At 45.1% G+C, this 15012-nt stretch overlaps 1 protein-coding gene across 1 annotated transcript in view; it reads left to right on the top strand.

Annotated features, from left to right (window-relative positions):
• Nucleotides 1-15012, top strand: part of CCDC60 (coiled-coil domain containing 60) — a 194640-nt gene that overhangs the window by 124456 nt on the left and 55172 nt on the right. Inside the window, exon 4 of the mRNA XM_043978177.1 lies at nt 11645-11812. Within this exon, the coding sequence (XP_043834112.1) occupies nt 11645-11812 (168 nt within the window). The remainder of the gene's footprint in view (nt 1-11644; nt 11813-15012) is intronic.

Genomic DNA, 15012 nt, shown 5'->3' with positions numbered 1-15012 from the left:
CCTAGCTCTGATGTTCTATGTTCTAAGGGCCCTCCCAGATCTGATTTTGCATTCTAACCTCCAACTTTGCCATTCTCTGTCCTAGGCTCCCTTCCAGCATCATATTATGTGCTCCAAAGACCCTTCCAGCTTTGACATTCTAAGTCTCAAGATGCCTTCCATTTCTAACTTCTAAATGACATTGTGTTCTAAGGCCCTCTCATTCCACCATCCCTTAAATGTCCCTTTCTTTGGGGCTTCCAAGGACAAAAGGTGGCATTCTCCTAAGTGTACCTCTCCATCTCTTCCCCCACTGGCACCCCATCTTGGAAGAACCTGACTAAATTGACTGTCACTGGCTATGTCTTGTTCGCTTAAATAGCAATTTGCCATGTACGAGTACAGTGTTTGCCCAGATCCCAGACATGTCAAGTGAACTTTGCAAAACCGTCAGAGCCAAACAGAACCCAGTTCCCACTGGTGATTTGTTCTCCATTGATAGTCAGGCGTGGAACATCACTGGGACAGCTCCAAGACACCATTCTGACATCTGATTTATGATCAAAAGGAGCAGATTAATTCCTTCCATTGGAGACCCAAGTCATTGGACAGAGAAAGGCCATGGAAACAACACTCTTACAGGCAAAAAGCCTAACTCAGCAACCACCACTCTCTGCCTTGAGTCGCTATTAACAGATGACCCAGGGACAGCCACCAATAGTATGTGGTTACACGAAGCAGTCAGAATCTGTTTGCAATCAATTTGCTGTGCTCATAATATGCTACTGACACAATCTTTTGTGTACCTATCTGGTGACCTACCCTCTAGTAATCTGGTCCCACAAAGGGAAGTGGAGTGCTCCATCGTGAATTATGGGACTGCTCCGGAAAACTGTTTTAATTTGCATGCTGACAAAGGTATTAACTTAACCCCCCAAAATAAGATGCGTCCTTTTGTCTGACTGGCAATTCAAAATCTGTGTTGTGACTATAGTTGACTGAAGCTCAATTACTGTAATAAATGTATTCCAAATTTCATCTCGATTGCATTTGCATTTTAATGAATGATGCCTACCTCCTTATCAATTTGGCAACTGGGTGAGGGTTATTAAGTTATTGTATAAACAGGATGGTCTGACAGGGAAATCGTCAATACAAAATAATATTTAGCTGGTGCCTTTCCAGCCCAAGGCTGGGTGATTAAGCATTTCTGTGGGTAGATTGAAAATTCCAGGATTAGAGGACAGCTCTAGGGACACCCCCCCCTTATTTGTTATGTGACCTTGAGCAAATCATTTAACCTTTCGGGGTGGGTCTCAGTTTCCCCATCTGTAAAACTGATTTGAATGTTAAGATACCGTTCAGTTCAGACATTCTGTGGCTGGATAGCAGTTCATGGGAAAAGGGGTCCCAGGGTTTTAGTGGACAGCGTTGTGCTGTTTGCTTTTTTGAAGAGGATCAATGACACTGTGGGGTATTGTCTTGAATCATGGATTGAAGTGAGGCAAAGTTGCACAAAGCCATCTGCCTCGCTCTCTTCCTAAGTCACCTGAGTCCAGTGGCAGAACAAAAGTCAGGATGACTGGGGAAGGCCCCAGATTCAGTGGGTGACCTTGGCTTCTTGGATGTCTGACCACGCTCTAATTGCCCCATACTGCCTGCTTCAGCTGCCTTCTTGGCCATTGGAACCAATTGTTCTCATCTTTCCATTCTGCCTAATAAAGTCTTCACGTGCTTGGGATAGACACCTCCAGACTGAATATGAAGGGAAGAAAACCACCTACTATATGCCAGGCACTGTGCTAGGCACTTTACAAATATTATCTTATTTGATCCTCACAGCAACCTGTGAGGTAGATGCTATTATTATCCCCATTTTAGAGATGAGGAAACGGAGGCAAACAGAGGTGAAGTGACTTGCCCAGGGTCACACAGCTAGTAAGTGTCAAGTGTCTGAGGTCGAATTTGAATTCAGGTCCTCCTGACTCCAGGGCTGGTGCTCTATCCACTGCACCACCTAGCTGCCCCCAATGGCCCCAAATTTTTAAGGGAATTGGGGTTAAGTGACTTGCCCAGGGTCACATAGCTAGGAAGTGTCTGAGGTCAGATTTGAACCCAGGATCTTCCCAATGTTTGGGCCAGTGCTCTATCCACTGCATCATCTAGCTTCAGAATAAGTATCTAGAAGAGGAGTTCTTCACCTTTTTTGTGTCATGCACCTCTTTGGGAGTACTGGGCAAAGCCCATGGTTGCCTTCTCAGAAGAATGTTTTTAAGTACATAAAATCAAATACATAGGATTACAAAGAAATCCAATTATACTGAAATAGTTAAAGATAGATTGCTATAGATAGATTATAGAGATGTTAGATGATAGAGAGATCAATAGATTAACTGATATAGATGTATACATAGAGATAATAGAAAATAGAAATTATATGGATCAATGATAGAGAGAAATTATTGATTTATTGGTAGATTGAAAGAGATAGAGAGACAGACCCATGGATAGATAGATAAGACAGACATATGAATGGATGGATAGATGGATGGATGGATGGATGGATGGATGGATGGATGGATGGATGGATGGACAGGCTAGATAGAGATAGATGACAGATAGATAGATAACAGATAGATAGATAGATAGATAGATAGATAGATAGATAGATAGATAGATAGATAGATAGATAGATAGATAGATAAATTGAAGTGCATCGTGCTTAGGGTGACAGGGCTGCAGAGGGGTCTGGAGTTATCATTCAAAGACAGGTTGAGTGACCTTGGAGCATTTAACCCAGGGAAGACTTGGGTGGGGCATAATGTCTTCAGGTATCTGAAGGGCTTCCATGGAGAAAAAGGATCAGACTAGTTTCTAATTGTTCTCAGAGGTCAGAGCCAGGAGAAAGGAGTGCAAAGAGACAAATCTAGGGCTTGCTGTGAGGGCAAAAACAATGACAATTGCCCCAAAGTTGAATGGTCTGCCTTGAAAGGTAGTGAGCTCCCTGACACTGGAGGTCTTTGAGCAGAAGCTGGATGACCACTTTTCATAGACCATGATTCTTACTCAGATATGGGCTGGGCCATCTGGCCTCCGAGCCCTCTTCTGAGCTCTGAGGTTCTGTAACTGTCCATCCGCCATCTTTTCTCCCCTCCATCCCTGAAATCAAATCCTACATGGCTATGACAAAATGGATCATGAACCAGACAGATGAAGCGGGCTACATGTGATTCTGCATTCCAACAATTTAGAAGCAAACTGATTTGCCATTATTCGAAAAGAGTAATATTTGTTAAATGAAATTTTTCCACGTAGGCAATTCCCTCTTGCAAGAGTGTGGCTGCCCTGAAATCACATTGCAAAGAGTGTTTGTTCATCATAACGTTATTCTGCCATCCCAGCCAAGGCACTGTTTGGTTTATGCTCCCATATTTCTCCCAGGCAGAGACAGGACTATGAGTGAAAACCCAGGAGGGGTGGAGCTAATATACCTAAAAAATGCAAAGCCACATCAGGGATGGGGGCTCTTAATTTGAGGCATTGAGCCACATGCCCCCATTCTGGCACAAGAGAATCTCTGGATTCAGGAGGGCAGCATGGAATGAGAGAAAGGCCAGTGATCCAAGAGTCCAGAGTCCTAGGCATGAGGCACGGCTGGTCCAGTTAGTAGTTATGTGAGCCTAGGATAAATCCCTCAACTTCTTGGAGACTCAATTGAGATCAGGGGTGTCTGATACATGAACCACGGGACACATTCAGCCCCAATACTCCCAACTGCACCAGATTGAAATGTGATTTGGAAATATTTAACAAAATAAATTAAAATACAATAAGACATAGATGATGTTAACATGTGGTTTTCTGAGTCAGTATACAGCCGACACAGATCCCCATGTACCATTTTTCTATTTGAGTTGGATGGTGCTGATTTATATGAAAAAATGAAAAGTCTCTAAAAGAGACCCTACCCCAATCCCCGCTCTTCCAGTAGAATGGAAGTTCCCTGAAGGTGGGGACTGTGTTTGGTTTTATCTTTGTATCTCCAGATCTGGAGTGTTCTGGTGCAAAGCTTCTTAAACTGTGAGTCATAAACTGAATGTGGGGGTGGATCGCGAAAATCTTGGCAGTAAATGTTTGATATACCTATATACCCAGGATAGCATAAAAATTTCTCAGGCAAAAAGGGGTTGTGAGTAGAAAAAGTTTAAGAAGCCCTGTTATTGTGGATGGAGAGCTTGCCTCAAAACCAGGAAGATCTGGGTTCAAGTCTCTTCTCTAACTTACACGGGTTGTGTGACCCTGGGCAAGTCACCCATCATCTCAGTGCCCTAGGCAACTCTCAAATGACTCTTAAGTTTCAAATAAGGTGCCAACCTGCATTGGTGGAGAGGGTTCCTTCACCCTGGAGTTCTCTATGTTAATGGAATTGTCCAGTCCTTATCCCAATAAACACCACCTTAGCACAGTGACTTAGAGATATCTCCATCATCTAGCCACAGTGTCTGGTACTTGAGTAGTGTGAGAAAATAATTTTTAGACAATACAGTAGGCACTTAATAAATGCTTATAGATTGACTAATGGGTGGGTACTTTAATGAAGGGTCTGTGATATCACCAGCATGGGAAACCTCCAGTCTGGGAAATCCCATCACCAATGCAGATCACAGCCCATTTATGACACAGGTTATAAATGAGTTTTAAGGAAGGGATTGGGTTCAATGAGAGGTTAAGTGACTTACCCAGGATCACACAGCTAGCTTACATGAGAGGAGGAGGGGGATTGTAAGTGGCTGACATTTATACAGATTTGTATATCCCGAGAAGTGATATTCCCAAAATAATGTAAGGAGTAAGGTTCAAGGCCAAGCCTTGTGCCCAGGAATAGGCTGCTTTGGGAAGTAGGAAGCAGAGGAAGGGCATCAAACAGAGATGGTATGAGCATTTCTCAGACATGTCATAGAGGACATTCCTGTCCAGGGCCTGACATCTGGAGTTCCCTCCTGATTCTGGGAATTCATGTCTCTGTGCAAGTCAGAGGTAAATGGAGTTTTGTCACTGGGAGAAGCTTCCTCACTCTAAGGTCTCCTGTCTACAGATGGCATGGGATGTCAAGGGAGGTAGTGAGTTCCCCATCGCTGTAGGTCTTCAAGCTGAGCTGGGTAACCTGTGTCATGGAAGGGATTCTAGTAAGGGCCAGACTGGATGGCCTCTTCAGACTTGGAAATGCTGAGATCCTCTGACTCCTGAACCAGTATCCAAACAATCTTTAATCATTAAACAAGCATTTTTTTGGTAAGGAAGTAAGAGGAGCCTAGGTAGCAGAGTGGATAGAGTCAGGAAGACCTGAGTTCAAATCCAACCTCAGATACTTCCTAGCTGGGTGACTCTGGGAAAGTCACTTAAGCTCTGTCTGCCTCAGTTTCCTCTTCTGTATATATGGGATTAATAAAACACCTACTTCCCAGGGTCATTGTGGCAATCAAATGAGAATATTTGTTATTTTTATTTTTTTTGGTGGAGCAATGAGGGTTAAGTGACTTGCACAGGGTCACACAGCTAGTAAGTGTCAAGTGTCTGAGGCCGGATTTGAACTCAGGTCCTCCTGAATCCAGGGCCAGTGCTCTATCCACTGTGCCACCTAGCTGCCCTCCAAATGAGAATATTTATAAAGAGCTATATAAATGTGAGTTGTTATTATTATTATGACTATTACATAAATAAATGCTTATTATTATTATTACACTGTACATTCACAGGAGATAGATTGGTTCACTAGGTAAATAATGTAAGCTCATTGAGAGCAGGGAGTATTTTCTTTTTTGTCACAGTGCCTGGTATACAGGAAGTACTTAATAAATGCTTGCTGGTTGGTTCACTGATTGATGATAGAATGGGAGCTCCTTGAGAACAGGGTTGATTTTACTTTTCCATGTTTATTCCCAGTGAGCATTTGGTAATTTTTTTTCTGATAATGATGCTGCAACTGTCATGTGCTAGGCTAAGAGCTGGTGACTCAGAGGGCTTGAACTAAGATGGTGGGTGAAGAGAAGGGGTAGGAGGTGGGAGATGTTATGGAGGTAGAAACAGTAAGATTTGACAACCAACTGGATACGTGGGGTGTGAGAAAGAGAGTAAGCTAGAATATTGCTGAGATTACAATCTGGCTGCTGGAAGGATCGTGATACCTTTGATAGAAATAGGGGACTTTAGAAGAGGGGAGACTTGGAGTGGATGAAAGATAATGAGTTTTAATGAGTTCATTAATTTTAAACATGTTTAAGACAGGGCAGCTAGGTGGCGCCATACTGCATAGAGCAATGTGGCCTGGAGTCAAGAAGAGTCCTCTTCATGAGTTCGAATCCAGCCTCAGATACATCCTAGCTGCATGACCCTGAGCAAGTCACTTATCCTTGTTTGCCTTGGTTTCCTCATGTGTAAAATGAGCTGGGGAATGAAATGAAAAATGAAAAACCGCTCCAACAACTTTGCCAAAAAAAAAACCCAAACGGGGTCTCAGAGAGTCAGACACAACTAAAAATGACTGAGCAACAAGTTTAAGACATGCCTGAGGGGGCATTTAGGTGGTGCAGTGGATAAAGTACCGGCCCTGGATTCAGGAGGGCCTGAGTTCAAATCTAGCCTCAGACACTTGACACTTACTAGCTGTGTGACCCTGGGCAAGTCACTTAACCCTCATTGCCCTGCAAAAAAAATTAAATTAAATTAAATGCCTCGTAGGCAATTAGTGGTGCAGAACTCAAGCCCATGAGACTGAGACTGGATATATAGAATTGGGATCATCTACATAGATATTATAGTTCAACCCATGGGTTTAAGCTTTTTAATCGCTCATTACCCTCTCTCATATAAATGAACTTTGAGCATGGTATCAGTGACCTAAAGTGACTTGCATATCTAGTGAGTGTCTGAGGCTGTATTTGAACCCAGACCTCTACTGACTCTAAACCCAGCATCCTATATGCTATGCCATATTGCCACTGTTAAAACATTAGACCAGGGGCAGCTAGGTGGCGCAGTGGATAGAGCACCAGCCCTGGAGTCAGGAGGACCTGAGTTCAAATCTGGCCTCAGACACTTGACACTTACTGGCTGTGTGACCCTGGGCAAGTCACTTAACCCCAGTTGCCTTAAGAAAAAAAAACATTAGACCTATAAAATCTTCCCTGGCAGCACCAGAAAAGCCTTCCAGTACCCCCCTGGAAGAGTAGCCAAACAACCTGGTGTGTTCAGAAAGCTCCCAGATACCCTAGTTTAGGGGAGATCAAGCACTCATACCCCATCAGAGTATCTGAGGGAGAAAGCACAGTGCCACCGGGGTCCATCGTCACCGCTCCAGAGCTGCCTACCTCGCAGCTTCCCCCCTCGCCCCAGATCACTGGCTCAACAGCAAGCCACAAGGAGGCTGGGATATTCAGCTAGACACTTGGAACGTAATGATTGAAATACTCTCTGTTTGCCATCCACCAGAGGGACCAAAGGACCATTTGTCTACCCCCCCTACTCAAATGGATCTGTGCTCCCCCCAGTTTGGAAGTCCCTGCCAGGGAATGGCAGATCACAGCTGACTCAGGCGTCCTCAAACTAGGTGCCTCTTTCCTTGTCCTCCCATAAATACATCTTGACGGGTCCATCCAATGTGCTGATTGCCCTCCCCAATTTCTCCCACTATCACGAAGCTACCTGGCTGTCTACCTGTCATCCCTCACTCTCACTAAGTGTCCAGTCCACCTTTTCTTCTTGTCTTATGTTTCCAGGGGAGGGGGAGGGGATATTTTTCACTCCTCCTCTATGCTTCTTCATTGATCATGTGTTAAAACCTGTTCATACCCACCATGCTTCTCTCCATTGCCCTCTGTTGCCACTCCTTTTTAATTCTTTAGCGCACTTCTTTTTAAAATGTGGGACAGGGAGGGAAAGGGGAAGCATGTTATGTTCAGTTCCCTGAAATTGAACAAACCAAGAAACCAAATCAGCTGCTTCCTTTGGGTGGACTTGGGATGACTTCATGCTCAGTCTACCTGGGGACAGATTCTTCTCTCTGATTGGAATCCACGCCCATTTCCTAGTAGCTCAGAGGCCACGAGGCTGCTTGGCAGCAGGCTGTACCTTCCTCCCCCGATGCTTCTCTCCCCCTGTCGTTTCTGCCATCTCCAATGGACGTGTGAGCATTCCCTCCTCCTCCCCCAAGACTAGAATGCCCTTCCCCTCATCTCCCAGGCCCTGACAGCCTTCACTGACAGCCTTCCTCTGACTGCAAGTGTATTGAAGTGACAGCAAATAGAATCTAACAGCTAACAGGTAGCTCGGGGCGATTACCTGCCAGGCTGTGCCAATCAACCCAAGGCAGCAGGTGACCCCATGACCTGTGTGAAAGCTGAAGATGTAGCAGACACCATTATTAAACAGGGGGGAGAGTCTTGGGAGGGGAGAAGGAGGAATACAAGGGGAAAGGGTCCAAATATCTTGCTAACCATGTGCTGGCTGAGCTGGAAAAACTGGGCTGAGCAGAGGATTTGGAGGGGGGAGGTTTGCTGCCACCAAGGGGCCCTTTCTGCTAGAACAGGGTTTCCAAGAGCATGTAGGGACCTTTTGGTCACAAAATCCCAGAGCAGAAGGACCTCAGATACTGCCTCGTGCCTAGACAAGAGTGCCCACTACAATGCACCAGGGACAGCCAACGGTCTACTAGAAACCTCCATGAAGCAGAGCCCACCACCTCCCAAGGTGGCTCATCACATTCTGGGACAGCTTCCCTTGTTAGGAAGCATCCCTGACATCTGGCAGAAAGCGGTCACTTTGCAATCTGAGATATATGGCATGGAATAGAGAGGCGTTATGGGGACAATAGGGTGACTGCCTTTGGTATTTGAAAGACTGTTATATGGAGAGAGGGATTAGACTTGTTCAGCTTGGCCCCAGAGGGCAGAACAGAGAGGGGAGTGTGTGTGAGTGTATGTGAGTATTCGTCTGTATTTGTGTGTGTGTGTGTGTGTGTGTGTGTGTGTGTGTGAACATGAGTATGTGTGTGTATGAGTAAGTTTATAAGTGTGAACATGAGTACATGAGTGTGTATGAGTGTGTGAGTGTGAGTATGAGTGTGTGTGAGGGAGTGTTCAGAATGAACTATAGAATAAACTGATGCAGAGTTCCAATCCCTGGATTGGAATTCTCCTTCCTATTACTCACTCCCAATGTGATCTTTTTTTTTTCTAATGTGATCTTGATGCAAGTCACTTCATCCCAGTTTCCTCTTCTGTAAAATAAAAAAGGTTGGACCAAATGGGGAAACTGAGGCTCAGAGACATGCCCAGGATTATGTAGCTAGAAGGTATCTGAGGCAGCAGGATTGGAACCCAGAACTCCTGGTTTCCAAGTCCAGCATCATAACCATGTTGTTGTTGTTCAGCCATAGCCGACTCTTCATGACCCCATTTGGGGTTTTCTTGGCAAAGGTACTAGAGTGGTTTGCCATTTCCTTCCCCAGCTCATTTGACAGATGAGGAAACTGAGGCAAACAGGGCAAAGTGACTTACCCAGAGTCACACTATTAAGTGTCTCAGGCTGGGTATGAACTTAGGAAGATGAGTCTTCCTGACTCCAGGCATCACCTGGCTGACTACTATTTTTTATAACCATAACAAATCTCTAATCTGAAATTTAGGTTCAGTGTGAGAGAAAACATCCTAAGATCCAGAAAAGAGCATAGAAGCCATCAAGTCCAACCCCTTCATTTAACAGATGAGGAAATCGAGGTTCACCTAAAATGGCTTGCTCTAGATCACAGGCTCTTGTTCAGCAAGAACATTCCATTCTTTTTCCATTGTATGGCACTGTCAAGTCAATCAGGTCTATTACTCAGGTTATCTCTTCAAATACTGAAGAAAGTTATTCTTTATTATACATTTAGTCAGTCAACTAGCATTTATTGGGCACCTACTATGTGCCAGGCACTATGCTAAGCTGGGGATACCGTTAAAGGCAAAACCAGTCCCTGCCCTTATGGAGTTCACGGTCTGGTGAGGAAGACAACATGTAAATAACTAGATACACATAAAATAACCACAAAGTAAATGAAAAAGTGATCTAAGAAAGCAGGCAGCTAGGTGGCACAGTGGATAGAGCACCAGCCCTGGAGTCAGGAGGACCTGAGTTCAAATCTAGACTCAGATACTTATTATGTGATCCTAGGTAAGTCACTTCACCGTGTTTGCCTCATTTTCCTCTTCTGTCAAATAATCTGGGTAAGAAAATGGCAGACCACTCCATTATCTCTGCCCAGAAAACCCCAAATGGGGTCACAGAGGGTCAGACTTGACTGAAAAACAACTCAACAACAAAGTTTTTATGGAATCCCTATTAAAAATGAAACTGCTCTTCTAAGGAGCAGCACCTTAAACTATTATTAACTAATATCACGTCATCTTAGTGGAAATTAGGTTTAGCATCAGATCAATTTCCAACTCAAACCACCAGCTATGAATAAGACGCTTCCAGATTGGGACACCAGACCAGTGTCTGGGAGCAGGGCAGTGCCAGACCCAGGGAAAGGCAGGATGGTATCGGGGACCGAGTCCTGGATTTGGACTAGTGAAGTTGGATTCGAATTTTAGTTTCTCTGCTTTACTGTGTGACCTGGAACAAGCCGAATGGCCTCTCTGAGCCTTAGTCCCCTTACAGAGAGGCAGTATAGCAGAATGGGTACAAAGTGCAGGACCTGGAGTCAGGAAGACCTGGGTTCAAATCCCACCTTTGATACTCACTGTGTGACCTCAGATGAATCCTGTAACCTTTCTACGCCTCAATTTATCCATCTGTAAAATGGTGAGGGAGGGGGATTAGTCTAGGCACCCTCTGAGGTCCCTTCCAGCTCTAGATTCCTGCTATCTGATGATCTATAGAAGGAAGGAGCTGGACCAGAGAGTCTCTACAACCCCTTCCAGCTTTGAATGCTGGCTGACAAGGCGCAATGTAAGGAACAGAACCGGGGGAGGGTGACAAGGGCAAGATTACCCCATTCCACCCAATCCTCCAACTATGCCCTTCAGAAATCGGCATGGAAACCCCACGCCTGGCATCCTCACAATAGCAAAGCACTATTCCCTATTAATGAATGAAAACCCACCCTGTCAAGCCCTGGAGTAGATCAAAACAATCCCCACTTTTAGGGAGTTAACGTTAATTGTGGGAAGGCAACACATACAGGAGGATTCGGCTACAGGGTGGATGGAAAGGACCAGAAATCCTAATGGTGGTAAGTCTGAAGACAAAGCCTTGAGGTTCTCCATGAGTGCAGAGGGCAGGGATTACTATCCCCATTTTATAGACTGGGAAACCAAGGCCCCACAGCTATATACAAACAGGAAGTGTCTGGGCCAGGCTTCCTGACATCAAGTCTGGGGCTCCTCTTCCTCCACTGTGGTGATGCTTCTTCTCCACCATCTTCCATTTTCAAATTCTCTTTCTGGGGAGCAGCTAGGTGGCACAGTGGCTAAAACACTGGCCCTGGATGCAGGAGGACATGAGTTCAAATCCAGCCTCAGATATTTGACACTTACTAGCTGTGTGACCCTGGGCAAGTCACTTAACCCTCATTGCCCCACAAAAAAAGAGTAAAAACAAAATTCTCTTTCTCCTCCACACACAGCTACTTGATGCGTTCAGTGAAGATGGGCCAAGGATATTTTGATATTTTGAAGGCGGAGAATGCAATGAGAAAGAAAGCTTTGATGGACAAAAAGAGAGAAGAAGAGGAGAGAAACAAATTCCAGCCACCGAAAATGCCTACTGCAGAGCCCAGTGATGCTAGCTTGAAGTAGGTAGACCCTGAGATGTTAATGCTAATGGTCTCCAAATGGGATATTACTATTATTTTTGCTGTTGGGGCCTTCAGTCTTTGTGACCCCATGGACTACGTCTATAGGGTTTTCTTGGCAAAGATACTGGAGTGGTTTGCTATTTTTTTCTCCAGTGTGTCCCCATTTTGAAGATGAGGAACTAAGGCAAATAAGGATTAAGTGACTTGCCCAGGATCACACACCTAGTAAGTGTCCTAACCCAGGTTTGAACTCAGATCTTCCTGACTCCAGGCCCATTGCTCCATCCACTGAACCACTTAGCTGCCCTTGCTACTTCAATACCTCTTGAGAAAATAATAAATCACACCATCAAAAATTAACATCAGGGGCAGCTAGGTGGCGCAGTGGATAGAGCACTGGCCCTGGATTCAGGAGGACCTGAGTTCAAATCGGGTCTCCGACACTTAACACTTACTGGCTGTGTGACCCTGGGCAAGTCACTTAACCCCAATTGCCTCACCCAAAACAACAACAACAAAAAAATTGACATCATTAAGTTGACACTACTTAGCTGGGGTCTATCAGAACGAAAGTGGGACAAAGAGGTTCCCTACCAGACATTCCACCTGTTCTCCTTAGGCAGGTAGAAAGAGCTGAGTTTAGCCTCTAGTTAACAAAACTAATTAGTCACATTGGATACAATGAGAAGGTACTTCCTTCCCCTTCCCCATAGCGTCACCCCAGCTGTGAGCTCTTTCATAGATAGAGCCTGTTCAATCTCCCTTCCTCAAAGGGGGGGGGGGGAAGGGGAGGGAAGGGAAAGGAAAGGAAGGGATGGGAAAGGAAAGGACGGGAAAGGAGAGGAGAGGAGAGGAGGGAGACAGAGAGACAAAGAGACAGAGACAGAGACCTGCTGAGACCCCGGTATCTTCAATGGAGATGTTGTCACAGGGTCTTTTCCTGATCCAGTCCTTCTGTCCTAAGTCTGAGGTCCCCTCCCCCTGTCCCAGTTGAATCTGTCTTTAAAAGGTGATTTAAAGAGGCTTCAGGTGCTGTTTGCCAGAGGTCCATTTTGTAGTGTTTGCCCCAGATGTCAAAACAGCTGGTTAGTCTGTTCTGATTCCAACACCAAATCCAGAGCAGGGATTTGTTCCACTATTCTACAAACTATATGTCCTATAATCTCTCCATTGTGGTCTTGACCCATCACTAAAGGTGTTAAAGTTCATTGAATCCTAGAATTAAGAGATAGAAAGGATCTTAGAGGCCAAGAAGTCTCATTTTACAAATGAGGAAACTGAGGCACAGAGAGGCTAAACAAATTGTAGAAGGGAACTTAGTGAGCACAAGAGCATCAAAGTGAGGTCCATTGGCCCCCAAAAGCTACCATCTTTCCATTATACCGCATTACATCTGTCTTATGACTCCGGAGGATTAGACATTTAAAATTGGATGGGAGCTTACAGGTCTAGTCCAATCCCCTCATTTCAGAAATAAGGACACTGGGACCCAGTGTCTTGCCCAAGATCACAAGTGGGAAAAGAGCTGAAACCTTCTGTGATTTCATCATCTGGTCTGGGGTAGGAAATCAGTTGATTCATGGTGTCCTAATCAATTCTACCCCTATTCAGTAATGTAAAATGGGGGCATTTAATGCCTGTAGTTTCCTGACTTCACTATACTTATGTGATGCTTTAATGAGACTGTGTGTGGATGGAAAGTGCACCAGCTCTGAAGTCAGGGTTCAAATCTTACCCCTGACGCTATCTGTATGACCTTGGGTAAGTCACTTATCTCATTGTAAAATAAGGGGGATTGGACTAGACGACCTCTGAACCCCTTCCGGCTCTGATCCTTAGTTCTTTGCAAACTTTAAAATAAATCATCTAGAATCGCCTGATGTCATATCGTCCATCTGCTTTTTTCTACCATATCACACATTCCTTGGTACCTTCTGGGTCTGGCTCAGCCAGAGATCAAGAGTAAGTAAAGGGCAGAATTTGAAGCTTTCCCAAAGTCAGTCTAAGGGAGCAACATAACACCGGGCAGAAGTTGCCAGGAAACAGTTCCCGGGTCAGCTACAGGGTTGGCAAAGCACATTGTGCTCTGCGTGAGACTGTAGAGATGGAGCCGCCATCGAGAACGGAGCCCAGAGCAATCATTAAGGGAGACAGGTAAGAATCGCCAGTGCGGAGCCAACCGTGACCCCTGCCTCTCTGCCCAAACCCCAGCTGTCCCACGGGCGGATTCACCTTTGATGATGGGAGGGGCCGCCGGGATGCTGCCCTGCCAGCAAGGGGCTCACCGTCACCTCCCGGGACCTGAAAATGAAGCCAGCAGCCTGCCTGGGGAGCCCCAGAGTGGATGCAGCCCGCTGAGCCTTAGCTATTTAATGATAATCAACTGCCTGTTGGCCCCTTTTCTGAAGAAAGGGAGAAAGTGAACTAAGCCCTCTCCCGCCTCCGAGAAGCTGAGATAAATGGGCGAGGCGCAGGTGCTGGAGGGGGAAAATTACAGATCCTCTCCCGGCTCCCTAATAGATTTGAGATTTAACACTGTGTGTGTTTGGATGGGGTCTTTAATCCCAGACTGAAGAACACGCATCCACTTTCAAGGCTGTTGTTCAGATTGCCATCCTGTGGCTTACTTTAACGTTTCATAAATTTCAACATTGGTGAATTCCACTTAGAGCAATATTGATCAGGCTCTAGTATTATAGTCGCAAGGAGTAAGGAGAAGCCGGTCCAATTCTCCTCCCCGCCCCACCTTTAACCATAGCTGCCTTGCCCTGAGCATGTCATCTGACCTTTTCTGAGCCTCAGTTTCCTCATCTGTAAAATTGGGCTAATAATGCTTATGCTTAGACTTCATCAGCTTATAATGAGGCTCAGGAGAGATCAGAGATCAAGACAGAACCTTCTCATTTTACCAATTTGACCAGGGTCACCCAGATAGTAAGAATCAGGTCATCTGGCTCCAGAGCCTTCCCTCTCTCTGCACCTTTTCACACGCTGCATCCTACATATGGTAAAGCACTTTTCAAATTTTATTGTCATTGTTCAATCGATATTCAGTCATGGTGGACTCTTTGTGACCCCATTTGGGGTTTTCTTGGCAGAGACACTGGTGCGGTTTGTCATTTCCTTCTCCAGATTCAAACTTTATACTGCTATACAAATATATAAATGCCCCCAAGTTATCAGCATTTTCGTTGTAA

Source organism: Dromiciops gliroides, chromosome 1, assembly GCF_019393635.1.
Source record: "Dromiciops gliroides isolate mDroGli1 chromosome 1, mDroGli1.pri, whole genome shotgun sequence".
Lineage (NCBI taxonomy): Eukaryota > Metazoa > Chordata > Mammalia > Microbiotheria > Microbiotheriidae > Dromiciops > Dromiciops gliroides.
The sequence above is the reverse complement of the archived record's forward strand: the minus strand, read 5'-3'. Positions and strand labels throughout refer to the sequence as shown.